The 27,895-nt window shown below is 39.9% G+C and overlaps 1 protein-coding gene across 9 annotated transcripts in view; it reads left to right on the top strand.

Annotated features, from left to right (window-relative positions):
- Positions 1-27,895, top strand: part of PTPRK (protein tyrosine phosphatase receptor type K) — a 587,191-nt gene that overhangs the window by 314,111 nt on the left and 245,185 nt on the right. For all 9 annotated transcript variants that reach the window (XM_077162868.1, XM_077162867.1, XM_077162866.1 and 6 more), the window contains one exon: positions 19,364-19,657. In XM_077162868.1, coding sequence (XP_077018983.1) covers positions 19,364-19,657 — 294 coding nt within the window. The remainder of the gene's footprint in view (positions 1-19,363; positions 19,658-27,895) is intronic.

The raw sequence follows: 27,895 nt of genomic DNA, 5'->3' as shown, positions 1-27,895 counted from the left end.
AATGTAGAGTGTTCAGTGATACAGTGAGTGTGATGGGGCTGGAACTGATGTGGTGGCTGTTACTTCCTTAGTCAAAGATCTTGAGTCTCTCCCACTTTCCCTGCCACTTAATCTTTCAAAGAGCCATTGCCAGCTTTTGATCGACAGGATAGTTTCAGTGTTTTGCTTTTTGCCTCTGTCTGCACTTGTTTTTTTCCCCATATATACACATGCTTTCGCATTTTTATTTCATTCAGATTTCTGCTCAGTTTTTTTTTTCAAAATAACAAAGGGCCAAATAATGGTTATTTTTAGTACAGAAGAGAATACATTGATTCTGTTGTACACCCTTGTCTCCAAAGTTATTTAGCTCTAGGTTTTCAAAGGATCTTTATGCAGTGCCTCTATTCATAAGTATTTGCAGAACGAATGCACAGGAAAATGACCTAAGAATTTTTGCATTGTTAGGTGAGATGCAGCAAATAGAAATATGCTAATTGACTGCTTTCTTCTTTCCTGACTTTTCTCATTTAGCCTCTGAGCACCTAGCACTTTCTCCTTCACCACATGCTTTCATTATATCACCCCTTGTCTTTCCTGGACTTTGTAAATAGTTCTCCATCGGGGTCCCCGCCTCCTGGGAATGCTGGCCCCAGGGATGCCGGCTGACCCTGTTACTTGATTTGGGAATGTCCGCAGGTCTGGGAGTAGGTTACTCGTGAGTTTATGTGTGTCTCAGGAAACCAGGACTGGAGATGCACTGGAGGATGTGAACTTGCAGGGAATAAGGTTGGGGGCTTGGAAAATTATGAAAGCTTGAGTGTGTACTCGTGAGGGATTGGGGTGGAAAGAGTGGATCGAGGGGGGAAGATTTTGGCAGAAATATTGGGAAGAGCGTTGTAGAATGGTCAAAGGAGTCAGAGGACACTCCCAGGTTTTCAGTCTGCAACACCAGGAGAAACATGCTGTTATGGGCAGAAATGTGGGTGACCTGGAGAGCTTATTTGAGAGTGTAGCTTTGGGATTGCTGTGCTAAGGAGAGACAGGAGAGACCCAGGTCTGCAGACTTGAGACATGTGGAAACAGCTTGGACTAATTATAGGGAATTAAAAAGGGATTCAACAAAAGATTAAACAGTAGGTACTTAGTGCTGAGAAATTATTTGTATTTTGTAAGTTTATATTTCATAGCTTGTAGCCAATGCTGCTAGAAATTTTCATGTTGTTAAACTTTGGATAAAAGCAAGTGTATTCAGTTGCACACTTAAAAATTGTTAAAATGAGAAGTAGTTGTAATGTTATATATATTATCGCAATGAGCATTTTAATAAACGATGTACTCAATTAAATGTAACATTTAGAAAGAGAACCCTGACATGGCTAAATATAATGTCTTTTTTTTTTTAACTGGTGACATTAGCCACATGTTTAAACACACATATAGTATGTGTAAATAATTTCATGTGGCTTCATGTACATTTCTTTTTGGATTTGAGCCTATCTCTTCAGTGAAAATCATATTCCTTATGCTTTGTAAAAACATTTTTCTTATAGAAATAAAAAAGTATTCTCTGTAAAGACTTCACTCTCTCCGCTCTGCCGGATTTGATTGCCCCTGATAATAAAGCTCCTAGGCCTGTCTTTTCCTTTTATCCGTTTTTTTTAAGACATAGGGAGGAGGGGGATTTTTTTTCTAGAAATTTTGGCCAGCAGCATTTCCCAGTCCTCAGAGACTGTCACTCACTGTAGTGGGTGGTTTAAAAATATTTACTTAAAGGTAGGTAAGGAGCTTCCACCTGCCATGATTTTCGTGTGTCAGCCCCACTGGGTTTGGCATTTCTGTATATTATTCAGGATTATTAAGAAGTAGTTACAATGACCAGACTGGTTGATGCATGATAATGATGAAAAAGAGACTGTTTGGAATTCAACGTGGATAGTAGAAAATGCAAGATGTCAGAGAAGCCATATATTAAAGAGACTTTGAATTGGAAGCTGAGTCCCACTCTGCCACTGGGAACATTTTGATCATTTTGATTTATTAAACTTTTATAACAGCATTCAGATGGAGCTGAATTAAAACCCTTTAGTTTTGGATAGCTTATGGTACACGAGCTACCATGGTCCTGATGTCATTTTCAAAGGTTCTCTGAGCATTCAGGGTAGAGGAAAAAATGAGCAGGTGACAGCCCTATTTTGAAAGGAAGTTTTCACTTAGATTCTTGCTTCTGACTTAAATCCGTCCCTTTTGTTTGCATAGTGTCCAGTAAAAACCCAGTATTTTTTGCTTACTAAGAACACTAAAGGCCTCGGTTTTACTAACAAATGTATGTGACATTCTGAATAATAATTGTGCGGCTGAACCATTACGTTTACATATGTATATTGTCTTTTTTTTTTTTTTTGTCTGTTTGTGTGCACTTGGATGTCTCTCTCTCAGCCTGTGTCTGAGTCTGTGCTTCTTATATTTATGGATAAATAGCCAACCGATAGAAATACATACTGCAATTCCAAGGCCTAACTTGCAAAAATAAAAAAGAAGGAAAGAAAGAAAAAGTGCATTTCCCTCCAGCTATTGGAACTGGGTAAATCAGGTCTTTTAAAAATCACCTTTCTGCATCAAAGCCATGGGTAGTCTTTTCTGAACGGTAGCTCCATAATAATGAAAAATCAGTGACTCTTTGAGAAGCACTGTAGGTTAAAGGCATTACAGGTGCACGCTTGGTTTTGCAGCCGTGAGAGGGTACTTAGCTGTGAATCAGGAATGATGCAAGAGATAGATGAGACAGAGTTCACGGAGCAGTAATGTGAGGGGCCCAGCACTGTCATTTGGGCTGTCTGGGCAGCGATGATGGATGGTTTGGTGGCAAGAAGTAATAATACCAGATGATGGAAGATGCATCTCTGCATCTTGAGCCATAGCTTCCCCTCTACCTGTTGGAGTTCTGGGGTGCAGTGATTGCTGATCTGTAACCAAACGGGCATGCTGCCGTCGTCGCAGCCCAGAATGCTTGACAGCTGTGAAGGAAACTAGTAGCATATCAAACACTCTTGCCCATTGTGAACTTAATTACCCTCTATTTATGCATAGGAGTTGTTGACAGGCTACGCTGATACGGTAGGTAATTTGTTACCTCCAGAAATCACTTTCCATGTGTCTTGTGATCATTATCATGAAACATGATAAATGATCTAGCCCGTGAGATATAAATGAAAATGAAATGGATAATTAGATTCTATGTCTATATTGTGGCTGCAATTGTGGCAGCAATTACAATTGAATTTATCTCATAAAAATGCCCTTGGCAGTATATCAAGGACCTTTAATCATCTGGAGGCCATAGTGTTCTATGAAACTGTATGAGGTGATTACACAAGGTTTTTCAACAATTATCATTGTTAGAATTCTCCAGCACTTTAAATTTTCTCTTTTCTTGACTTATTCACCTCTATTTTCTAAGTATTATGTATAACTACAACAGGTTTAGGCAATTGATACAGATAATCTCTTTAAACGGATAATAAAGGTTTTACTATTATAAATGCCTAGATTGAATGATTTAAGGACAGACAGTTGAAAACATGATTGAGGTTGTTTTCTGTGAAAACCTTCTAGGAGCACAGGCCTTTCTTCTGGATCCTGGATGTGTGTGCCTTCTCGCTGAATGTCTGTGTCTCCTTTCATTGTTGCAAGAATTCTGAAGTGCACAAGGGCAAAAGAAAATATACTTTGTTTTAAATATCATCATCATTTTCTCTCCGTTCTCTTTAATTCATTTCAATGAAAAATCACTTTATTATAAACATAAAAACACTCCATTAATTTATTCATTGACTCAATTACCATTTTTGAGCTGTTACAATAGGTGCCTCTTGATATTTCCAAATAAAAAGAACTATTCCAGATTTAGTTAATAACAAGGCTCCTTCTGTTATCTCTTATTTTCGTATTGGTCATATAGGATTATGACGCTTTTTACTTTATTTTCCAGAGGAATTTTTCTCCTCTACTTGCTTTATTTTTGTAATCGAGATAGAGATGTGCTCTGATAAACTCTTCCCTTTGGAAGTAAAATCATGAGCCAAATTCCTTTCTTCACATGATCACTTGGAGAGTAGCTCCATTTGTTTGCCTCCTCAGTGAAAACCTAGAGAGATGCTGTTACTTGGGCATTTATTGTTTTTCTGTGAACTAACAACTGCAAAGCAATCAAAGTTCTAATAATCTCAGAACACTGAAGACCTGAGAGTGACATGAGCCCCAAATTGTATTAAATAAAAGGACAGTTCACATTCTCACGATTTAAAGCTTGTATGGGAAATGCAGGAACTGTGCAAAAGTCTTACATCATATATAAACAAATTCAAAATAAACCATTCTCGAGAGTCTCTAGTCACAGCAAGAGAAAGATTTGCTCGATGGCTTGAATGCTCAAACTTTTGCACATGGGAGCTCTGATGATGCCAGGGCATATCATATTTTAGAAGTCAGAAGAGCTGGTGTCATGAGGGATATGCAGAAAACATCAGTCTTTATGAGTGGTTTAGGAATTTTCAAGAGAAATTTTGGTTAGATTTTTGCCATAAACATTTCAAATTTCAAGTCTGAATGATGGTGAAGTTCCACAGTGCTTACAGGTTCTGGAGTGAGAGAGGGTTGCTCATGGCACGAGTTTGGGACTAATTAGATAACTAGTCTTTTTTTTCCTTTAGTTTTTGTTTTTTTTCTTTTGTTAAAATAATTTCACCAAAGTATATTGTAGACATGCAGAAATGTTGATGATAAATATTGTTCAATATGTTTAGTTTCATGAATGTTTCACAAATCAGCCCTACACGCAGCCCACAGTGAGAAGCCCCTCTGTGCCCTCAGCCCCTGCTCCCGTCCCCAGATGAGGCTGTCCTGCTTCCGGCAGCAGAGAGCTGGGCACGTAGGTGGAATCCTGCAGTTCCTGCTCTTCCATGTCTAGCTATTCTCACTTCAACATTACGTTGCCTGTAGCTGTAGGTTTAGTGACGTCAGACATTGTTGTAAGATATTCTGTCCCATGGCTGCCAGATTTTATCCATTTTGCTGATGATAGGTATTTGGGTCATTTTTCACTTTGAGTTATTTATTATAGTTCTATCTGAATATTCTAGTACATGACTTTTGAGGAACATGTAGTGCATTTTGGGGGAGCACATATCTAGGAATGGAATTGGTCATAGGATGTGCTAATATTCAGCTTTAGTAGCTGGGGAATGGTTATCTGATTTGTTTACATCAATTTACAACACAACCTTAAGTGTATTAGAATTCTGGTTGTTCCATATCCTCCCCAACACTTAGTGTTATCCTACCATTCATTTTTAATTATCTTCCTGTGTGCCTTTTTTCTTTAAATCATGAATGCATTCATTCAGCAAGCATTGGTTGCCTAATATGCCAAGCCTGAAGACACAAACGCAATCACAAATGATACAGAGTCCTTGCCTTTAAGGAGCTCAACATCTAAAGAGAGAGACTGACAGCGTAGGTAAATATCTTTCAAAAAAAGGTGCATTTATTTCAGGCTGGGTGTAGTAGAAGAAGGCTATGATTTGAAGATGAATGATGTTTTGCTATGTTGGCTATAGGACAATATAGACAGCAGATAAAGGGTGAAGGTGGGATGAGGATAAGAAAATATTTTTTCCGTAGAAAATACAAGTTGGTAAGTATGAACATGATGTGAATTGAATAGTGGTGAGAGATAAGGCTAGATGGGTAAGCCGGGGACAGAACGCGGAAGGGCAGTGTATTTTATTCTAGTATGGCTCTTTCTTTAAAGTTTGCCTTCAGTTTTCTAAGACAAAAGCAGCTGTTCCTTTAATCTACTGTTACGTAACAAAACACCGAGATGTACTTATTGGCACAAAGCAGTAACAGTTTTATAAAGCTCTCAGTTTCTGTGGGCCAGCTGTCTGGAAGGACGAGGCCAGTGGTGTATCTGTCCCGCGGCGTGGGTCCTCAGCTGGGGAGCTCCAGTCCCCTCGCTGGGGCATCTTTCGTGCCACGAGGCTGAAATCGCCCGGTAACCTCCTGGCACGTTTGGCACTTGGGCTGGAATAACTGCGCCGACTAACTGAAACGTGTGCTTGGGGGCTCAGGGCTACAAACCCGGAATCCGGGACACAGAAGGGAAGCTCCTGGAGCTGGTGGCCTGGCCGCAGCATCTTCTTGTGCTGCCTCCTCTGAGGTCGTTTGTTGGGGCAGCCCCAGGGTGGCTAGAGTTCAGGGGAAGGGAGTGTGGCCCCAGACTACCGCCGTGGCAGTGTTACCTTAGGCTTATATTGCATTTTCTGCGTGTATCTCTTAATGCTGTAATATTCACAAAAAGTATCTCACGTGACTTTGTTACTTTTCTCCTGGCCATTCTGCTGGTCCCGTTACTACCTCACGGCTGGAGCATGCAGACATGACCACACCTGTTCCTCCCCGCCTAATTGCCGTGGGATTTTATAAAGATGAAAATAGAATTTGACTATCAGTGAAGTGTCCGTTTAACCTGGTTTGCATGCATATATTAGGATAAAGTAGCTTTTGGAACAAGATTAAAGATACCCAGGCACAGATCATTGCCTTTGCATTTTGAATGTATCAGCGTGCCATATAGGAGCAGTACGTCTGCTATGTTTCTGTGATTAATTTCCAAATATGCCTTCTTGACATCTGCCTAACATCGGGCTCTTAATTTAAAAAAAGTTATTGGACATAGACATAGGTATTTAGAAATAGAGGTGCATAGATTTGGGCCAGGAAACGCTGCATTTCAGTTATAATGGAGAGAAGGATCATGTTTGTTCATGACGTAAAAGTTGTCAGCTTTTACGAAACGCCAAAGAAACATGATCCTTCTCCTCCTTTTTATTAATGTTGCAAATAGATTTCCTCCCCCAGTGCTTATTCAACTCTTAGTCAAGTTCACTGACTGAGGTGATCTTTAAAAAGATTTTTGCCATGTCCTTGAAAATGTTTGCTCATTTTAGTATCAGGCTGTTTCTTCAACAAACTTTCAGTTGATCTTGCTAACTTTGGAGAAGGATGGGCAACCAGAAATTCACAGAAACAACGATGAACAGTCTGGGTTGGTAGCCATTCCTTGCCCTTTTAAAAAAAGTTTGATGTTTATCCCAGAAGAAGAGGGAGGTTTCCTGCCGCTCAGTAGCAGTAGCTGTGAGAGCTGAGCCCAGCCCCTCAGCTGCTTAATTGCATTACTGAAGATCTTGACACCCTTTATTTTACTATTCCAGAAACTTTCCTGTGCTGTGCTCTGGTGGGTCACAGAACTGGGGCTGCCTTCCAGGATTTTATGTTTTACATGATACACTGATTATTTTGAATGTCTCAATGCCCCATTATGGTGAGAAAGGATTAGGGTGGTCAAATGGATTGGAAATAAAAGGTCTCCTGCTGGCTCAGCTGTCACACTAGTGTCGGTTTATGTGGTTAAATACCTTAAAATATCACTAACTCGTAATGTTATTAGATAGGTCTACAATTATTCTTGTCTGCCTCCTGTTTCCATCTGATGATAAAAGTGGGCGTGGTGATTTTGTTTCTGAAGGCACTTTGACTCCTGGGTGGCAGGCATCTCACCCTATGAAGGGATGCTAGCTGAACTGGACCACAAAATAATTATTCAGTAGTCCTTTTGATGGTGCCCACATTGGCAGCTGCATTTCTGTGGCATTGCCTTGTCTTCACTTGTGCTTTGGATGGAGTGTGGAGTATTACAAGTCAGTGCAGTGGAGTGCTTAGAAACAGGAACCAAGCTGGCGAATTTAGGTTGGAAAATTCTTCTATTTGCATAGCTTTAAATTCCTTAAGTTATTTTTCATGAAAAATGTTACGTGTGGAAGATTCAAGATTTTTTTTAGAAACTTTTTTCTTGATTATACTATACATATACATACGTATGCATATATTATGCATCTGTAATATGTACACACGTTATTTGTAAATACATATTGAAATCAATGTGTTATACTATATATACCACTGTATGACAATCCTGATTAGATGTTTTCCCTTTAATTGCTGTCTTTTGGTTTTCTGGGTTAGGTCATTGTGTCTTAATGTGCAGTCATATGAAATGAATGGTGTTAGCCCAGACCCTTTTTGCCTGTAACTTGGGAGGGAGTAATAACTGAATAACCTCGGCCTATTTAACATACTGCTGGGACAGGTACTGTCACTGGCAAACAGTCCACTCCCTTGTTTCTCCTGCCGCATACATGTGTTTTGTTTCCCCTCGTCCAGGAGGCTGCTGGGATAGAGCTGTGACCCCCTGCTGGTGGCCCTTAGACCTGAGAGAGCCCAACAAAGAATTGTCGTCTCTCCCAGTTCCACCACGGACCTGATTGTTCCTCTTGGAATCAACTAGATGTTCTTTCCTTGAAATGCTCTCAACAGTTTGAGCTCTGCTAGAGCTCACATGAGGGATTCAAAGACCAGCAGAAACTTTCTGTACTTCCTAGCTTATGACGCATTCAGAGGGCCCTGTAGTTTCTGTCGTAATGCCTGTGGTTTGCTGTCAGGTGGATGGTGGTTCTGACAGTGGCTTTCCTAAACTTGTGGAATTATTGCAAATAATTATGATTCTCAACCAATTCATTGTCTAGGTTTAATGAGAAAGAGAGTAGGTTTTAGTCACCACGAGGTACATTGTTTGTAAATTATCTCATTAATTATATGGGCTAAAAAGCAAACAACTCAGCTTTTCAAAATCCAGTCCCCTTTTCATACACCCTAAATATGAACCGCGGTTTGCGTGTGGTTTTCGCTGACAGACCTGAAACAGAGTGCTGCAGTCGTGCCTCTTTATTTCAGGCAGGTAATAAAGTTATTGCAATAGGGTCTTCAAATCAAGGAGAATAAAATGCCGTGGTAGTAACGCTCAGAATATAAAATTCAGTAGGCAGAATTTTCCGTTTCATTGCTGAAATGACTCTTCTTATTTCAGCACTTTAGGTAGCAGGTAAGAGCCATGTCAGAGAGATTAAAATGCCACAATTCCACAGATCTTGCAGTTTTTAAAAAATGAGTACATATCACACAGGGACTTGAAAGGCAAAACAGCTACTTAAGATGAAGAGTGGGTATTTTGCATCAGAATTTTTTTCTACCCTAAATTTAAATTTTATACAAAGAACTAAAATTACTGGTATATATTATGGTATTAGTGCAAGTGGATATTTTGGATACCATTCATATTTGATATTCAGTGTATTCAAATTACTTTAAAAATACACATATGGGTACTTTTTCTTTACAAGGAACATGCTGTCTTTTAATATAATTTAATTGATCTGATTTTACTAAGAGACACAAAAGAATAATTGCTAGGTTTGTAGCTGAGCCACTTTTTACAAGCTGGATAACTCATTTGATGCCACTTGGTCACTAAGTAATTGCTTGAAAAGTGCCCTTTTGTTCCAGTCAACTAACTCCTTTAATTAAATAGTTACATTTTGTAGGTGCCATGTATCAATGTCAGGGTAATTGGCTAGCTACATGGTTCAAAGGACAAGATGGTAAATCTTATTTTTTGAAGGCTTAATTTCAGCATTAAAATAAATAAATACACGTTTTATCATTCCCATCTTCAAATGTTGGTTCTCACGCTCAAACTGTAGCATATCTGTTCTTGTGTGGAATAGATAGGATTTATAGTTAATTTCTCCTTGCAGTGGCATGAGTCTCTTTTTTTTTTTTTTGTCTTTTGCAAGTCATTGTTGAGCCAAGAATTGTTATTCTTCCTCTAACAATAGAGTTTGTCTGGCCATGCAGTAAACAGTGGGGGTTAATGATGACTGAGCTTTAGGAGCACATGACAACATGTCCTGGAAAACACAAAGCCTCTCCCGGTGCCTCAGCGCCCTGTCACCGCTGCGAACCATTTGGTGTATCTCTCCCCACGGTGATGGTTGTTGTTTTCACTTAGGGGGAACATTTTCTTGCTTTTTAAAATGAAAGCTAAATCATCTTAATCATTCAAAGTGTCCCTTGGCGTTGGATTTATTTTCTGCATTGTTATATAACCTTCTTGAGTGACATACTTAAAGTTTGCATGAAATTCTGTTGAGTAGATATACCATTACCTGCTTTACCAATTTTCTATTGTTGAATATTTTGATTGCATAGTTTGTTTGCTCTTCTGAGCAAACATTTAACTTATCTCCTTATAATCAATTCCCAGAGTTGGGATTACGTTGATTAATGGATATGTTAATATTTCTTGATATATTTTGAAAATGTACAATGTGATCAGTTGAGTTATCTGTGAGCATGTTGTGTACTTGAATCCCGTCGTCCTGTGCCGTGACGTCCATTGCCATGCTGGTGAACAAATGCTTGCACCCTCATCCTCAAAATTCTGCTCCAGTGCTCTCTTGAAATACGAAAATATGAATGATGTGAATTCAGGTGAGCATAAGCAGTGAATTGGGACTGGAATTTTTTATCTGCATTGTTGCCTTGTCTCTCCAGAGGAGCCAATTTGCATTTGGGGCTGGAGGATTCTTCACGTGTGGGACCCTGCCTCCTGCCCCTTTAAAGCCTCAACTCATGTGAACAGCTGCCCTCCTTAGACAAGCGTTGGGAGGGTAAAGTAGCTGTGTTTAGCTGGATGCGATAAATAGCAGTAAAAAATACATAGTAAAAACAATCAACTATTTCAGTAAAAGAGGGCACTGATATTTATTTGGAACTTTGTTTTTCACTGTTCCATCTACTTACAGCTGCAGAACCATGTGTGGTTATTTCCTGGTTATCAGAAGATATTTTTAGAGCATTATGAGTGTGGGCAGAGGGTACAGTGCACATTCTCACACCCACCTGCTTTTCATGGTGATAATAATGGATGCTTCTTATCCATTGATGGCTCTTTTTTCCAGGTGTTGTTATAGGGGCTCAGGCTTGATAACACCCAAACTTTGTGGTGTCTTAGAATGAGCTTTGTTTAATCAGTGCAAGATGATGAGTCATCTGATTGATACGATTTGAAAAAGAGCTCTATCAATTGGATTGATGGATTGCAGAGTAATTTAATATAATAAATTAAAAAGAACCATTGACTTAGAAAAATCCACCAGTGCACAAATATGCAAACACCACTTAATAATCATTTACACGAAAGAACACTTTTAGAGTTAGTTGATTACATCACTGATTTGAGGAAATTGTGAGACAGCTGGAAGAGGGAATGGGGTGTGTTTGGCAGGCGAAGAGTCAGGAGCATGCTGTGCTGCGGCCTCCCAGCTCCGCCGCTGTCCCTCCTGACCCCCCTCCTTGGCCTTCAGGCCTTCCCTTGGTTCCTTCTTCGGGAGGAGCCCTAAGCGGTCCGGGGTGTGTTAGTATCAGTTGTGAAAAATGCAGCTGCCCAGGAATGGAATGACCTGATGGTATCTTGAAACTGGAACTGGGACAAGGAGCCCCAACTGCTTGCCAGGCAGGAACTCTGCACAGAGGGGCTCGGTGGGCGGCTCCTGCTGGGGGGCCCTTCCCCCGCCAGGCGTGAAAACCCAGCCCGGGCAGCCCTGATGGAACCTTCTCCCTGCCCCTTTGGCCCTTCTGTGCTGTGTGAGGAAGAGAGTGGGCACTTGCTGAAGCCTCTGCTGAGCCTGAGCCTAGGTTCTTGGTCCACATTGGTTGGCTAAAGAAATTGCTAGGACTGAAAATCGGATGATCAGGAAGAGCTCTCCTCAAATATATCTGAGCTCCGGCTCATCAAACGTGGGGGCACGAGAAAAGTTTTAAAAATTCATCCCCAAAGTTTTAAATGTGCACTTTGTGTGTTTTAACATCTAGTGGAAAAAGCAACACATTTTACTGTCGTAAACATACTATTAAATGCTCAAGGAAATGCTGCTAGCTGTGCATATCTTGCTTCCCATTTCTTATGGGAGAAAAAACCATCGTCTTATTCATGAGTGTTATTATTTCAAGTTTCTTGAAGCATTCAAGTGTCATTATGTGATACTGTTAGCCCGTTGAGACATAATTTAGAATCATTTCAAATCATTATAGGGTAGCTGATAAACACATACTTGAATTAATTGGTATGCAGTTGTCATTCTTTCTCTCCTCAGTCTCTCTAATGTCCGCTACCCTTTCATTCATCCTTCAGTACATGCTGGGGAAGACAAGCAAACCTTGTGTAGCAAACCTACTGAATTTTGTTGTGTTACAGTAACTGGAACTGGATGGACATTAAATGATCATTTCAAAATCCTAATGAATGATATCAAATGAGAAAAAATACCTGTCCCCGAGGTAATACCAAATTTGCAGAACTTTAGACTGGGCAAGGACCATTGACTTATCTTCAAGTCACCATTTTCCTATTTCCATTCCTTTTTATCACTAACAAATAGCAAGCAAGCAAACAAAATATGCCACTAGTTATACTGTTAACTCTTTAGTAATTTCTAGGGCTCTGAACCAAGCCAGGAAGCTTTCTTTGGAGAAGTATTTTCTAAGCTCACACACTTTCCACCACTGGAGAAAAGGTGGAGCTTGAATGTTTCCTAAGAAGAAGGAAAAGTTCACACTCTCTCTGTATCATACTGGGCTGAAAAATGCCCCCCAAAGCTATCAGGTCCCAATCCTGGGAAGCTGGGAGTGTTACGTTGCATGAAAAATGATCCTTGGATGTGATGACGTTAAGGAGCTTGGCGTGATAAGATTTTCTTGGGCCATTCAGGCAGGCCCTGAATCCAATCTCCTATCCTTAAAAGTGGGAGATTTGAGTACAGATAGGATGTGGCAAGGGAGAGGCTGGAAGAGGCCAGGGACTTGTCCTCTCCCAGAGCCTCTGGGCCAAGTGCAGCTCTGAACATGTGCTGATTTCACCTTAGCAACACCGATTTCAGATTTGTGGGCCCCAGAACTGTGAGATTGTAAGTTTCCACTGTTTTAAGTCACTACAAAACTAATAGGGTCCCATCGCCTGCTTCTGTAGGGAGGAGGCTGATCTTTAGATACTTTTGTCAAAGCTTCTCTAAGAGATGTACTTGCAACCTAAAATATGTAAAACAATTTGGAAAAGTTAGGATTTGAGAGGCATTTCATTTGTGTGGAAAAAATGACTGCAGAACTGTTACTTGCCTCGAGATTGACTTTAACTTTCAATTTTTTCTGGATTTTTGGCTTCTATTTCTGATTTTGCATTTATTAATTAGCTGAACTTGATAAATTACACGTTTGCAAAATAGCATTACAATAGGAATGATTGGATGAGAATAGACTTTGTTAATAACTTATCTTGGGCTTTCAAGACACTTAAAAATTATTTGAAAAATAAAAACAAATAAAGCAATTTGAATATGTAAGTGGAATTTTGTAAAAGGTTCAGCTCTAGAATAATGGATGTAAGTCATTAATTGAAAGTTAATTGGTAACATCTGCAAAGTTTGTCGCGTATTTTGGGGATTGCATGCTTGGGCTGATACCTGGCACGCTGCTGGGATTTATTCACACCACACCTCTGGAGCTGATAGTGTATTAAGTTATGGAGAATATTAATCTAGCTGCAGAACAATTACTTGTTCATTTGCTAACTGATTAAAATTCATGCATAATTTATTGAAATGAATAGAGGTTTTATAAATAAGCCTCCTTGTTCTCAAGGGACTGAAAACAAAATACATATGCTAAATAAGACTACTTTGTACCTCCCACATAAAAATATTTAATATGCAGTGAAATATTGGTTTCATTAATGCGAGGTTTTACTTCTTTAAAATCATAATGTTAATCAGTGTTTGTGTTTCTGAGTCACTCAGGTAATTGCCACAGTGCCGGGTTGAGCTACACTTTTACATAACTGCTCCTTGAGTTTGCCTGACCACATAGAGTTACCGGTGAAACTGACCAGAGAGGGCTGCGGTCCATCTGCATCCCAGCTGCCTGATTACAGCAAACTAATATCTTTGTAGACACAAAATACTAGTATTGAATATTACTTTCCATTTTCAAAATTTGGATAATCTCTGGCAGAAACAAAACAAAATAGCATATATGTTAAATGATATGGTTGGTTGATACATTTAGAAATGCAGTGTCTTAAAGTTCTTAAATGATAACAGTGGGGAAATTATGATGATGAGTAGTTGCACAGCATTCAAATTGAAGTTCACCTAGCTATTGTGTATTCATTTTTTTTTTGTTTTGGAAACTAGGTCTCCTGACTCCAAGTTTTTCTTTTATACACCTCTTCCTTAGAGAGAAATGATGATATATATTATGCTTCCTTCTTTCAGTTGTCTCCATTCAGTTGTCTCCAGCATTATCTTTCAGGGGTAGTTTCTTTCCCCTGCTTTCCCTCTTCTCCTCCCCTCCTCTCCACTGTCCTCTCCCTTCTCCTTCCCTTCCAGTTCTTTCTCCTCCCTCCCTCCCATTCTCTCTTCTTTAAGTTTTCTCCTGATTTTGCAAAGCAGTTGTGTGCAGAGTTGGCACATTTGACGTTGAAGATTCAGCATAGTAGGTCAGGTTTCAGAATACCTAGAAATTATAGATTAAACAGAGTTCTCCTTTTTATAATTCATTGGACGAATCCTTCGTCTTCATCTGTCCTGCGTGTCAGATGGTTGTTCCGCTGTAGAGTGAGCCTTGTGCTCTGGGGCGGCCGCCTGAGCTGTGAAGTCAGCACTGCTTCCTGCTTCACTTAGAACCATCTGGAATGAAAACAAACATTGCCCTTATGAGGCAAGTCAGTTTATTCTCAAAATACAAACAGCTTCTTAAAGATATGCAGTGTTTAGAGACTTGGGAAGACATTTGCTTTTCACACTTACGTTCATTTCTCCCTTCAGTTTCATTTTACTTTAGGGTTTAGAAAATATATCAACTTTCACCTTCACCCTGTCTGCCAATACTTTTGCAGACTCTCAATATAAAAGTGGTTAGATTATTTGGTAAAAGTTCATGTTATGAGATGTCTGGCTGCGTCCTTACTTGAAAGATGAAAATTCTAGTTTATTTCTGCTTTAAACTTTTTTCATGCATAATTTTCCATCAAATTCAGTTGTGAAAATGGAAGTAGTTCACCTCCACAAGATTTTGACTGCACATTACTGAAACATTTTGCAAAGCATCAGGAGCAGATTTTGTGGTTCAAGTTTAAGTTTAAGACACATTTGATCCATAGAAATAAAAAAATGATTCTATATGTAAACAGTTTATGTAGCACGTCTTACCTTATTTGATCCTAGCCAGTTCCTGAATTTTGTTTTCATTTTAAACATGAGAGCAGTGATGGGCAGGGCCCTGTGGTTCTCCCAGCACCTAGCATAAAGGCACCGCCGTGATGTGTCAGGGATCGCGACGGGATGTTATGTTTTCCAGATGTATTTGGCTGGGAAAATAAAAGACATTTCCCAGTCAACTCAGCACCTTTATTATATTATTCTCTGTCAAGTGTCTTGTTTGTTTCTTATGTGAGTCTCAATTTAAAATAATGTGTTGCTGGCTCATTGTCACACATCTCCTCCACCTATTATGGAGATGGTCGGTGCCTAAGGATTAGCAGTGACTCAGTATTTCTCACATGACTATTGAAGGAAAATTCTTGAAGCTGACATCAGCTTGGGTAGTGACCCGGCAAGGTTAGGGAGTCTTAATCCCTTATGGGAAGGATGTTTGTAACTCAGGTGTTCATTGTCTGGAAACTAGACTTTCCTACTGCCAGGGTTTAAAAGCAAATTCTGAGCTATAGCTGAAAACACTTGCTGTATACAAACCTGTGTAAGCAGCTAAAGGCTGGCTGTGGACTTCTTCGAGTTATGTCTTATGCCACGTGCGTTTTGCCGTTGCAGTAGCAAACCCAGTCCGAGTGATACTGGCTATATTTTATTAAGTTTCCTCTGTCTGCACTTTCTCTAGTCCAGCCCCTGTTTACCTGCATTTAATAGTTTCCTTCTGTGTGTTTCACCTTAACTGTTAAAATAATTTTTAAATCAAGTTTTTAATTGAAAGTCACCACTTTTTATTAAGATTAATGCTCATTTTTCTTTTTTATAAAAGTCTTTGGGCTTCCCTGAGTATTGCTCTTCCAGAGATTTAAAAAAGAAAATCCCACCTGATCACATTTACTAACTAGGTTTTCTTTGCGACATAGCATTCCAAGTGCTCTAGTTCATCATATCTATACTTCAAACACAGACAACATTCCGTCAGTTCTGTACAAGCAAAATATCTTCTGCTATCAAAAATTAAATTTGAGACTTCCGGAGAAGATGGCGGCTTAGTAAGACGCACGGGTCTTAGTTCCTCCTCCAGAAAAGCAACTAAAGAAACAGAAACAATACGAAACAGCTCCCGGAGTCACGACAGAGACCAAAAAGACAGCGTACCCCATTCTGGAACGGCTGAACGGGCAGGGAGAATCCGCTGCGGTGAGATACCCAAGGGGCGCACGTTTTCCCAGCCGGGGCAGCTGGCGACTGGGGTCCCCTGCACGCACGTGGCTCCCCGGTCTGACTGGGAATGTTGGATAGCGGGGCCCTCACGTCACACTTGGCGTCTCGGGCCAGCTGGGCAATTAGGACCGGCACTCTCCCAAGCCGCGGCGGCCAGCAACCCCCGCCTCCACGCGCGGTTTCCCGGGCAGACTGCCCCGCAGACAGACGACCGCCACAAGCGCCACCTACTGGGCAGGAAAAGAAAAACAGAGCCCAGAGATTTCACAGAAAAAGCTTTCAACCAGCTGGGTCCCACACCCAGGGAAATCTGATCAAATGCCCAGACACCAGCAGAAAATAATGGATGATGCTCGGAAAACTGAAGATATGGCCCAGTCAAAGGAACAAACCAAAAGTTCAAATGAGATACAGGAGCTGAGACAACTAATGCTGAATATACGAACAGAAATGGAAAAACTCTTCAAAAACCAAATCAATAAATTGAGGGAGGACATGAAGAAGACATGGGCTGAACAAAAAGAAGAAATAGAAAATCTGAAAAAACAAATCACAGAACTTATGGGAGTGAAGGACAAAGAAGAAAAAATGGAAAAAACAATGGATACCTACAATGGTAGATCTAAAGAGACAGAAGCTACAATTAGTGAACTGGAGGATGGAACATCGGAATTCCAAAAAGAAACAGAAACTATAGGGAAAAGAATGGAAAAACTTGAGCAGGGGATCAGGGAACTGAAGGACAATATGAAGCGCACAAATATACGTGTTGTGGGTGTCCCAGAAGGAGAAGAGAAGGGAAAAGGAGGAGAAAAACTAATGGAAGAAATTATCACTGAAAATTTCCCAACTCTTATGAAAGACCTAAATTTACAGATCCAAGAAGTGCAGCGCACCCCAAAGAGAATAGACCCAAATAGGCGTTCTCCAAGACATTTACTAGTTAGAATGTCAGAGGTCAAAGAGAAAGAGAGGATCTTGAAAGCAGCAAGAGAAAAACAATCTGTCACATACAAGGGAAACCCAATAAGACTATGTGTAGATTTCTCAGCAGAAACCATGGAAGCTAGAAGACAGTGGGATGATATATTTAAATTACTAAAAGAGAAAATCTGCCAACCAAGACTTCTATATCCAGCAAAATTGTCCTCCAAAAATGAAGGAGAAATTAAAACATTCTCAGACAAAAAGTCACTGAGAGAATTTGTGACCAAGAGACCAGCTCTACAAGAAATACTAAAGGGAGCACTAGAGTCAGATATGAAAAGACAGAAGAGAGAGGTATGGAGCAAAGTGTAGAAAGAAGGAAAATCAGATATGATATATAATACAAAAGCCAAAATGGTAGAGGAAAATATTATCCAAACAGTAATAACACTAAAAGTTAATGGACTGAATTTCCCAATCAAAAGACATAGAATGGCAGAATGGATTACGACCCAGCAATACCACTGCTAGGTATCTACTCAAAGGACTTAAGGGCAAAGACACAGACGGACATTTGCACACCAGTGTTTATAGCAGCATTATCTACAATTGCAAAGAGATGGAAACAGCCAAAATGTCCATCAACAGACGAGTGGCTAAACAAACTGTGGCGTATACCTACGATGGAATATTATGCAGCTTTAAGACAGACTAAACTTATGAAGCATGTAATAACATGGATGGACCTAGAGAACATTATGCTGAGTAAGTCTAGCCCAAAACTAAAGGACAAATACTGTATGGTCCCACTGATGTGAACCGACATTTGAGAATCAGCTTGGAATATATCATTGGTAACAGAGACCAGCAGGAGTTAGAAACAGGGTAAGATAATGGGTAATTGGAGCTGAAGGGATACAGACTGTGCAACAGGACTAGATACAAAAACTCAAAAATGGACAGCACAATAATACCTAAGTGTAATGTAACTAGGTTGGAACACTGAATGAAGCTGCACCTGAAATATGGTTTTTTGTTTGTTTGTTTGTGTGTTTGTATCTTTTGTTTTTGTTTTTTTCTTTTTCTTTTTTATATATATATATTTTTATTAGTATTATTATTTTAATTCTCTTCTCTATATTAACATTCTATATCTTTTTCTGCTGTTTTGCTAGTTCTTTTCCTAAATCGATGCAAATGTACTAAGAAATGATGATCATACATCTATGTGATGATACTAAGAATTACTGAGTGCCTGTGTAGAATGGAATGATTTCTAAATGTTGTGTTAATTTCTTTTCTTTTTTTTGATTAATAAAAAATATTTAAAAAAAAATTAAATTTGACTTTAATAATTGATGCATTGCTTTATCGCATGCATCCACGGGCAGGGTTGCGGTGTGATTTGTGATTCTGTCTTGGTGTAAACTTGAGTTTCTCACACTAGGAGGTGAGTGCGTGGAAAAAACTCAGTACGTGTCACCAGCTTTTGAGTTGAGCTCTGCTTTGCCTTCCTCCTTAGGTCATCTGCAGGAACTCGAGAAGAAGTTAAAACAAACAAAAAGCAAAAACAAAAACAGCCCTTGGCCATACTTCATCAGTGAAAGCATGGGCTTCAGCCTTGGGGTTCACTGGTTTGCAGATGTGTAAAGAATCTGAGGAGTGGTAGGGTCACCTGGTGCTCTGCTACTCTCCAATCAGAGTGATCTGGGTCGAAATGTTTTAGCTTTATATTCTTTGTATACTGTGGCTTGATGAGTTGTCTCCCGGAAAGGCATTTTATTTATTTGTTACTTAACAAAGAGAAACACGTGTTGTAAAGGGTCACGTGGTGTCAGCAGCTGCCCTGTGCGAGTGCAGTAGTCAGAACTGCCATGTCGAGGTTTTCTTTTAAGCATCTCCCTTGTCCTTCTAAAGGGGTCCTTCTCCCAGCCTCTAGGTTTTGGGGACAGGGCCGGTCTGTGCATCCCAGAGTTGGGGTTCCTTACTAATGCGGGGGCGCTCCTTTCTCCTAGAACCCCCGAGGCCCATCGCGCCACCCCAGCTGCTGGGCGTGGGCCCCACCTACTTGCTGATCCAGCTCAACGCCAACTCCATCATGGGCGACGGCCCGGTCATCCTGAAGGAAGTGGAGTACCGGATGACCTCGGGCTCCTGGACCGAGACCCACGCCGTCAACGCCCCCACCTACAAGCTGTGGCATTTGGATCCGGACACCGAGTACGAGATCCGCGTCCTGCTCACGAGACCCGGCGAGGGCGGGACGGGGCTGCCCGGGCCCCCGCTCATCACCAGGACCAAGTGTGCAGGTAGGGCCGGGCAATGGGACGGGCAGGGACGGGCGCCGGGACGGGCGCAGGGAAGGGCACAGGGACGGGCGCAGGGAAGGGCGCCGGGACAGGCAATGGGACGGGGCAGGGACGGGCACCGGGATGGGCACAGGGACGGGCGCAGGGACGGGGCAGGGAAGGGCGCCGGGACGGGCACAGACCCGCCTGCCGAAGCTCCCCTGCAGGAGCCACGCGTGCCGAGAGCCGGGGAGCGCGGAAGCCGCACCTTCATGGGGTCATGCGTGAGGCATTTCAGGGCAGCAGGCATACCGGCCGGTGCGAGCATCTAGCAGTGCCCGTCCTCTGCCCCCTGGCATGGGTTTTGTTTGGCCTGCCCCGGGTTAGGGCCTGCATTTCTGGTGGACGCAGAGGAAAGTAGCTTGGAGGGAGCAGCCTCTGCGGTTAGGGGAATGCTCAGCACCTTTCCTCACCTTGGCGCCCGCCTCCCTCGGTCCCTTCCTGCAGCCGGTGCAGGGTCTCTCACAGGTGGGTGCGCCTGACTCCCTGGGGCAGCGCCTCGGTGAGATGAGCTTCATTTAGGAAATTCTGCTGTTGCGTATTCCCCGCTGGGTGATCAGCTTGATGCCCAGCTGTAGGAAACAGAGACATCCTTCCTGATGTTTTTAACCCTTGCGATTGTCCTCCCCGTGCCTGAAAAGAATGGTGAAAATCATAGCACGCAGGGCAAAAACAAAGATTTAAAAATGAAATAAATTGTGATCCATAAACATGCATCCTGATTCCGTATTGTACATGTTGAAATATAGGAGAACATGTTAGCTGCTTATTAAAAACACTAAAAAAGTTTAACTCAGCTATTTTTGGTGCATTTTTAGGACAGTTTATTTTATTATTGAAAATAATGAGTTTAATTTCAGGTTGACTTAAAGAGGCATTTACGTTTAAACATTACAGAATTAGTACATGGGTCTATGCATCTTGAACATTTAATGATTTATGTTCTGAAAATTGAAACCTAAGACTGTGGGGGTCTAAGAAAATGTAAGTGCCTATGAAGTGTTTTCTTCTTGAACATGAACTTAGAAATTTTTAAACAATATTCTGGATTACACATCAAGGTGCTAAAATACTGACCTAAAGTGAAAGCAAAGCCGTTCAATCAGCTGATACACTACAGTCATTCAAGGTTTTATTTTGCCCAGCTCAATTTTTGTGTTTTAATAGCACCTTTTGAAAGACGTTCGCTGCTAGGAAATTTTACTGCTCCATTAGTTTGAGATTTGGAAAATCAATAGTCCGCTAATTTGCTGAGTGGTGCCATGCAAAAATAGTCAGAAAATGTTCCGTAAGTCCCCATGACTCAGCCTGAGCCATACAGTTTGTTTTTCAGCTTTCTGTCAAGTTCTAGGTAATATAACAGTTGCTGTTATGCTAGTAGAAAAATTTTCTGAGGGAGAAGCAAATTGATCTTATAACCTCAGCTCATCAGGGAAATAATGTAATATATTGGCTGTACATGTTTTCTAATAAACTTATTCTTTTCTACATTTATTCTTTATAAAGCCTATACAAATTGCAATGACCAGTGATAATTGACTGTTCCAGTAACCTTCCTCTTGGCTTCCTGTGTCCAGACTTCTTTCTTTTAAGTATCTCATCAGCTTTCTTACTTTTTATTTTCATCAAAATTGAGCTTGGAAAAATTAGCCGTACCATAGAATGTATTGTTAATGTAACGTAATTTTTGTTTACGCTAGAAATTATTTGAAAATTGGTTATTTGTGTGAGAGCCAATGAAGATTGTAAGTAAATGATGTTGCATTTTTACACTAGTTATGCTTTTTTAAGTGGAAGGAAGCATATTAATGAGCATCGATTTTTTCCTATTGAATGCTTCTGTTAGATGCACACTGAGCTGTGATAAATGAACGTATGACACAAAGTGCTTCAAGGTATTTAATTTTGAGAACAGCCTTATCTATGTGGGAGAGGATAGAATAAAAATAACTGACAACTCATAGTTGTGTTTAAATTTTTAAATGCCTTGACATTTTAGAGTTTTAATGTATTGTTCTGTTTTTCTGATTCTTTATTTGGGAAACAGTTTGTGGAATTTTTGTGGCATAAAATGGCATCAGGCTCCCTCATGGTTTTACTTTTAACTGTAGAAAGTTTATCTCTTTTTAAAGCTAACTGCACTTTGCTGTGTCTTTGTCTCACGTGTTTATTATAATTAAACAATGTGCTCACAGAGGGTGTTTGATGCAGACTGTTAGGGGAAAAGTGCTTATAGATTAGAATTTCATGTATGTTGAGAGAAATCGTAGGCTCACCTGTATCTGCATTATTATTAGGAAAGCAGGGAAGTTTGAAGAAAGTAGAAATTGTGTTGATTGTGAAACAATCTCTGAGAAGCATGAATTGAATATAATTGATAAACGTTTACCTAAATCCAGATTTAGTCTTGTTGAAATTGTCATGTCCATCTGCTCTCCTCTTCAAAATCCATTTCCTTTCCTTAACATTATTGCTTTTAAAAAGGAAAACTTAATAAGTTGCAGATTTTACAGTTCTAAGGCCAATTAAAGCAAGTCTGTAGAAATGTCCACTCTAAGGCAACCAGGACAAGATACCTTGGTTCAGGAAGGCCGATGAGGTTCAGGGTTTTTCTCAGCTGGAAGGGCACATGGCAACGTCTGCTAGCTTTCTCTTCTTGCTTCTTGATTCATGAAGCTCATCATTCTGTCATCATTCTCTGCTCTCGCAGAATCTCTAGCTTTCTCCAAAATGTTCCCTCTTTTACAGGATTCCAGTAAACTAATCAAGACCCACCCTCCTTTCCTCAACTTTAAATCCCCCCGAACTTTCCCAGCACCTCCACCCCCTCAGCCGGGCATTCCATATCAACAGACGAGGTCACAATTTATCCCAACCATGAGATTAGCTGATATTTAATTCTGGTTTTATAAGCGGAGAAATTCTCCATAATCTGTGGAAATGATCCTTTTGGACCCCAGCCATACTCTCTGGAGAAAGGCCCACCTCAGATGCACTGAATGTGGTTTCTGTGAACTCTTCCAGGGGAAGACTGGGAGAACTCCACATTGCCATTACAGTATTTTCCCATTACTGTCATCTGATTGAATAAATAAATGTTTTGATTTAGTTATTTTAATACACACTGGATGTTAGACCACCAGGAATCTTAAAAATGTGTATAAAGCCTTATTAGCTGTGTGCGGTGTTCGCGTGCGTGTGTGTGTGATATAATTTCACAGCTTTTTAAAAATAACATAGGGTGATTATTTTCTGCCTTTAGAAATTCTTATTTTACTTTTGTGCATCACAGAGAAAGAGTTTTTCTCTGTGATACACAAAAGAGTAGTTAAGTCTACTTAAACATCAGTCAGTGAGTAAATTAATTACTAGTTACTGCTTTTAAAACTCCATTTAAGGTATTTAAGCCATTGACATTTTATTTCTGGCAATAGTAAGTGTTGCTTACTTGCCAGAAATGTGTCAGTTAATAATTTCCAGCAAGTCAATTGGATGGTACTATGCATATTAATTAATGAATTGTATATTTTCAAATACAGATACAGATTTCATAGTTAATTATGGATTGATGCTACTTTAGAATTACCATATGATGGTTATCACATTATTTATTTTCACATCAATTTCCTATGTGCTAGCTACATTATTTTTCCTATCTTGTTATATTGTGAATCTAAAGCTCGGGGAAAAACCGGACTAGTCCAAGGTTAGAGAGGTGTATAATTGAGACTCACCTCCATTTTCTGGTTCTTGATAAGCCTGAATTCTTTCCTCTCCTACACCTACCATATGTCTGCTTATTATTCATAATACTATAGTGTGAAAAAATGAAAGTACAGTAGGTGAAGTTTGGGAACATACATATTTTTTAAAATTGTATCAGCATGACTCATTTTTTCCCTGAGGAAACATAGCTTAGCATTTCCAACTTCACTTTTATTGAAAGCACAATAGGATGGTGCTTACCATTCAAATGTATATGCTGTGTTTAAAATATTTTAAACAGTTAAGGAAGTGAAAACAAAATTGTACTTTATACTCTTCTGAAAATGTCCTGCCTGGTTGTCAGAGCTGTTTTTGGTTTTCTTTCTAAAGTGCGTTGGAATTATTCAGCGAGGGCAGTCACCTGCTTCAGGGCCCCTCTCAGTGAGGAGAGGTTTCCCTGCACCTGCGGGCATGATTACTTCACAGCAGCCTCACAGCCCACCCGTGTTATTGTTCACAGAATGCTTCTTGAGTAGTTTTAAACATTTTGAAGGAGGTATAAATGTGAAGTTGTCTTAAATGGAAAGTAATTCAAAGACTCCATTGAGCAATCAGAGAAAGGATGGTCTTTTTTCCCCCTTCCCCCCCTGTGTTTTCTCTGGGTATCCCATCTGGCATAGAACCTAAGAAAATACAGTTTCTCTTTCTCTTATTAAATGAAAATAAAATATGCCATCATCAGAATTGTCTGCATTGCCTGCTTTGGCAATTGGGAGTTAAAATTGCTCTTTTAAATTGCTTTCTGCTTCTGGATAACCCACGGTGGAGCTGCTTTATGATTAACTGACACTTTAGCAGCATTTCCCTCGCAAGGGAGGTCAGCAGTTCAGAGTGTCCAGAGTGCAATATGTTTTCACACAGCTGGGAAAGCCACTCTCTTCTCATGTGTTGAAGGTTCAGTGCTCTTGGCAGTTTTCGGTGAGACATGTAGATCTATGGCACAAAGGAGTGTGCCTTATTGCAAATGTGCATTTACAAAAGATGCATATTTTCCAAAATGGAAGCAAAAGTAAGACAAAACAGTACTCAGGCATATACCAGGAATTGCAAAGTGAAGAATTAAATTTTGGCCTTTTGGCTACAGCCTCATATTTATTTATATTTACATATCTAAATATATATCCCTGGTATTTCACCACGTTAGGTCTGTTAACAGTATTGTGAAATTCTCTTTTTATTGACTACATTTGTCTTCATTGAGTTTTTTAATAACTCAATAAAGCTGACAGGTGGAAATAATTTGAATAACAGCATCAGTCCCCACGAGATGTCCTGGATTTTCCCTGAGTTCCTCAGTCTTTTATTTGATATCAGGAAGTAGAAATGGCTGGAAAAATGAAAGGATCTATTAATAATGTCCTACATGATGATGACACATTAGAGCTCTGAGCAGGACTAAGGCCTGGTTAGAATTAAGGCTGGGGTCCGGATGCCAGACTGTGAGAGCTGTGTGGTCATGAGGTGGCCAGAGAGACCCTGATGGGACGGTCACACACTCACCCTTGCTTGTCTTCTTATCCAGACAATCTGCCTCTGCCTTCTGGTACCCCTCGGCCTACTTCCTTATTTAAACTTAGTTACTTAGCGAGTTAATTGGTTAATTAGTTAATTAAAGCTTTGGAATAAGAAAGAAAACTCCTGTACTGGGCTTCAGTGCAGTCACATTTTCTTTGGGGTCTCAGAGGGAGGTTGGTAGCTTCATGACAGTTCTTGGAGCTCATTATCTACAGCCATGCTGGGGATAACTAGCATTTTGGGGGGGATGCTGGTCCTTCTCTGCAATCTGGAAAAAATAACTTTATACAGATACATCAGATACTTTCATCATTTAACTTAATTTTTAGCTAAATCTAAATACAGGGATCACCCGTTTTACATCTCCCCGTCTTCACCCTGGTTGTGTAGATGAACTGGAGATTGCTGTGGAGACGGCTCCCCATCCTTTTTCCTCCCCACCAACCGTAGGTAAACTGCAGAGGCCAAAACATTCAGATGAAAGAGATAACGAGTGAATTCTAATCTCAAGCACTGTAAGTTATGTTATACTTTGTGAACCCAATAAAAACGGAATTCAGAAAGCAGGAATTCATGTCTCCCTAAGTAAAAACTGCAAGTTCAGCTGTCACCACGTGTGCCTTGGCCCAGAGATCCCTGAGTGAGTCCGTGCTAATTGTCCCGGCCAAATCAACTGTGTGAGGCTTGAGTTTCAGTAACTCATGAGTCATTCTCTGCCTATGAAACTAATTTCCCAACGTAGGTAGTGTCTCTCCAGAATAATGGACTGTAGGAAGCAAAGAGAAAAAAAAAATATGTCCTTTACTGATATTGCTTCATTGTTAAGCAGATGTGCCATTATCTGTCTTGTTGTATCCACGTTCCCCCAAATATACTAACCATCACGCTTTTTGTGCTGACATTATATGTGAATCCAGAATGTATTATTACTCAAGCAAGCTTTTTAAAATATCTAAAATAGGCTTGCTTTTTAATAGTAAATAGAGAAGGAAAGTGAAGTAGTTTGTGTGCCAATTATTTATTTCTTTACATCAAGTACACTTGCAAAACTTGCTCAAGATTCAGGACGTTTTTTGGAAGTCATAAATTCTGCTTCATTAACCTAGTAAGTTGCTTTCCAGAAATTTTTTCTTCTTTGAAGTGGATCTTACAGGTGAATAAAGGGACTATGTATCCAGTTTCGGAATATGAAAGCCAGTTAAAAAGTTTAAGTACTTCATTAATTCTAAGCGCCTTTTTTACCATCCAGTAATTTATAATAATACAGAAGTTTTAAGAATGTATTTTAAATGTTCAGTTTCTCCAAACCTGAAAATATTCAACCATTATTCTTTTTATCATCTTTATCTTGTGATGTTTTAAGGCACAGTGCCAATGGGGAAAGCTTAATGTAACTTTTCATCAGATTGGCCTATTGAAGAATCTGTGACTTTTGCATGAGTCATGTCATCTTGGAGGTCTCTGTGACAATTTAAGGACTGCAAAATGAATGACCACCGTTCTCTACCAGGGAGGTGGATCTTCAGTGAGTCCTCATAAACCATGACAGGGCTATAGATCACAAAGCTTTGCTCTTTTTAAAGAAAATGAGTATTTATGTTGGTTTATTGACATAAACCTCTTCTACATTGGGACAATGGGGGTATTTCCATGATGATTTAGTCAGTGAAATTTTAACTGCCATTGGCCGGACACAACTGTTGTGCTGGGGATAAAGTGCTCAAGAGAGACAACATTTTCCATGTATCTGGTATTTGCAAGTAAAAATAAATAGTTTACATATACTTCCCTTTCTCACAAGTGATGAAATGTGGAAACTGAATCTTTTTATTGGATTTCACTGAAATGGTTTTGTTTTATTTCTGTATTTCCACCTCACATAAAATACATTTCTCATCAGGAGATACAGAGTTTTGCTCTCTTTTGAAGCAGTGAGGATGATGACATCTTTTTTCTGAAGCCACCTTCCAATTAACCCTTTAACTGCTGCCTCCCCTTCACTCTGGCCTGACACCCCACTGAGGAAATAAATCATTTAATAAAAAGCCACACTCAATTAATGAACCAGTTTCTTTCAGAACAGTTCAACTTATTGAATTAAATTATCATTTGTTTTCTTTTTTGTCTAAATTTGATCAATTTAATTTTCTTTCTAAATGGTGCAGTCAGTTTTAGGAATTGGGACACCAGCTTAAAAGCTTTATCAGAAACTTTATTCTGTCACCCCTTCTGTGGCTGTCCACCACTCTTCTCCAGCAAACTCCTACACCATATGTGCATGTGAGCACGTGTGTGTGTGTGTGAGTGTGTTGCTCACTGTGCTTGTACCTGCTCTCTAGTAACTCTGCTTATACAGAGGAAATATGGCAGGGTGTGCCAGCCACCCCCGAAGCTGGGTTTCCCTTTCTGGGAGTCTCAGATTCTATAAAGACCATGTGGAGTTCATATATCCAAATTTTTGGATGAAATGAACATTTTCATTTTTATAAATTACATGTAATAACACATTACAGCAATTTTTGCAAATAGAATTTTCAGAAAATTCTCATAATGCTATAATCTTCATACAGCTATTATCATTTTTGTCAATGCACTACAACTTTTCTTTATGCCTGCCTTTTGTTGTAAGCATAAAAATGTACGTAATTTCTGCTTGTTTTACTTGCTATCATACCAACTCATTGAATGTGTTTCTACAGAACATTCTAACTGTCATCTTTGATGATTGCTTAATATTCTGTGGATCTTGTTTTCCAGTAGTATTACTCAGTAATATCATTGTGGACTATTTCATAGGCTATGTACTGAATTTATTTCACCAGTCTTCTATTGCTAAAGCTTGGACTACCTCCAGTGGTGGGCTCTGGTGAATCCTGCAAAGAGGATCATGCTTCCTTTTTTTCTGCATGAATGAAAAGT

The sequence above is a fragment of the Tamandua tetradactyla genome, chromosome 5, assembly GCF_023851605.1.
Source record: "Tamandua tetradactyla isolate mTamTet1 chromosome 5, mTamTet1.pri, whole genome shotgun sequence".
NCBI classification, from domain to species: Eukaryota; Metazoa; Chordata; class Mammalia; order Pilosa; family Myrmecophagidae; genus Tamandua; species Tamandua tetradactyla.
Note: the sequence above shows the minus strand (reverse complement) of the source record. Positions and strands in the feature narration are given on the sequence as shown.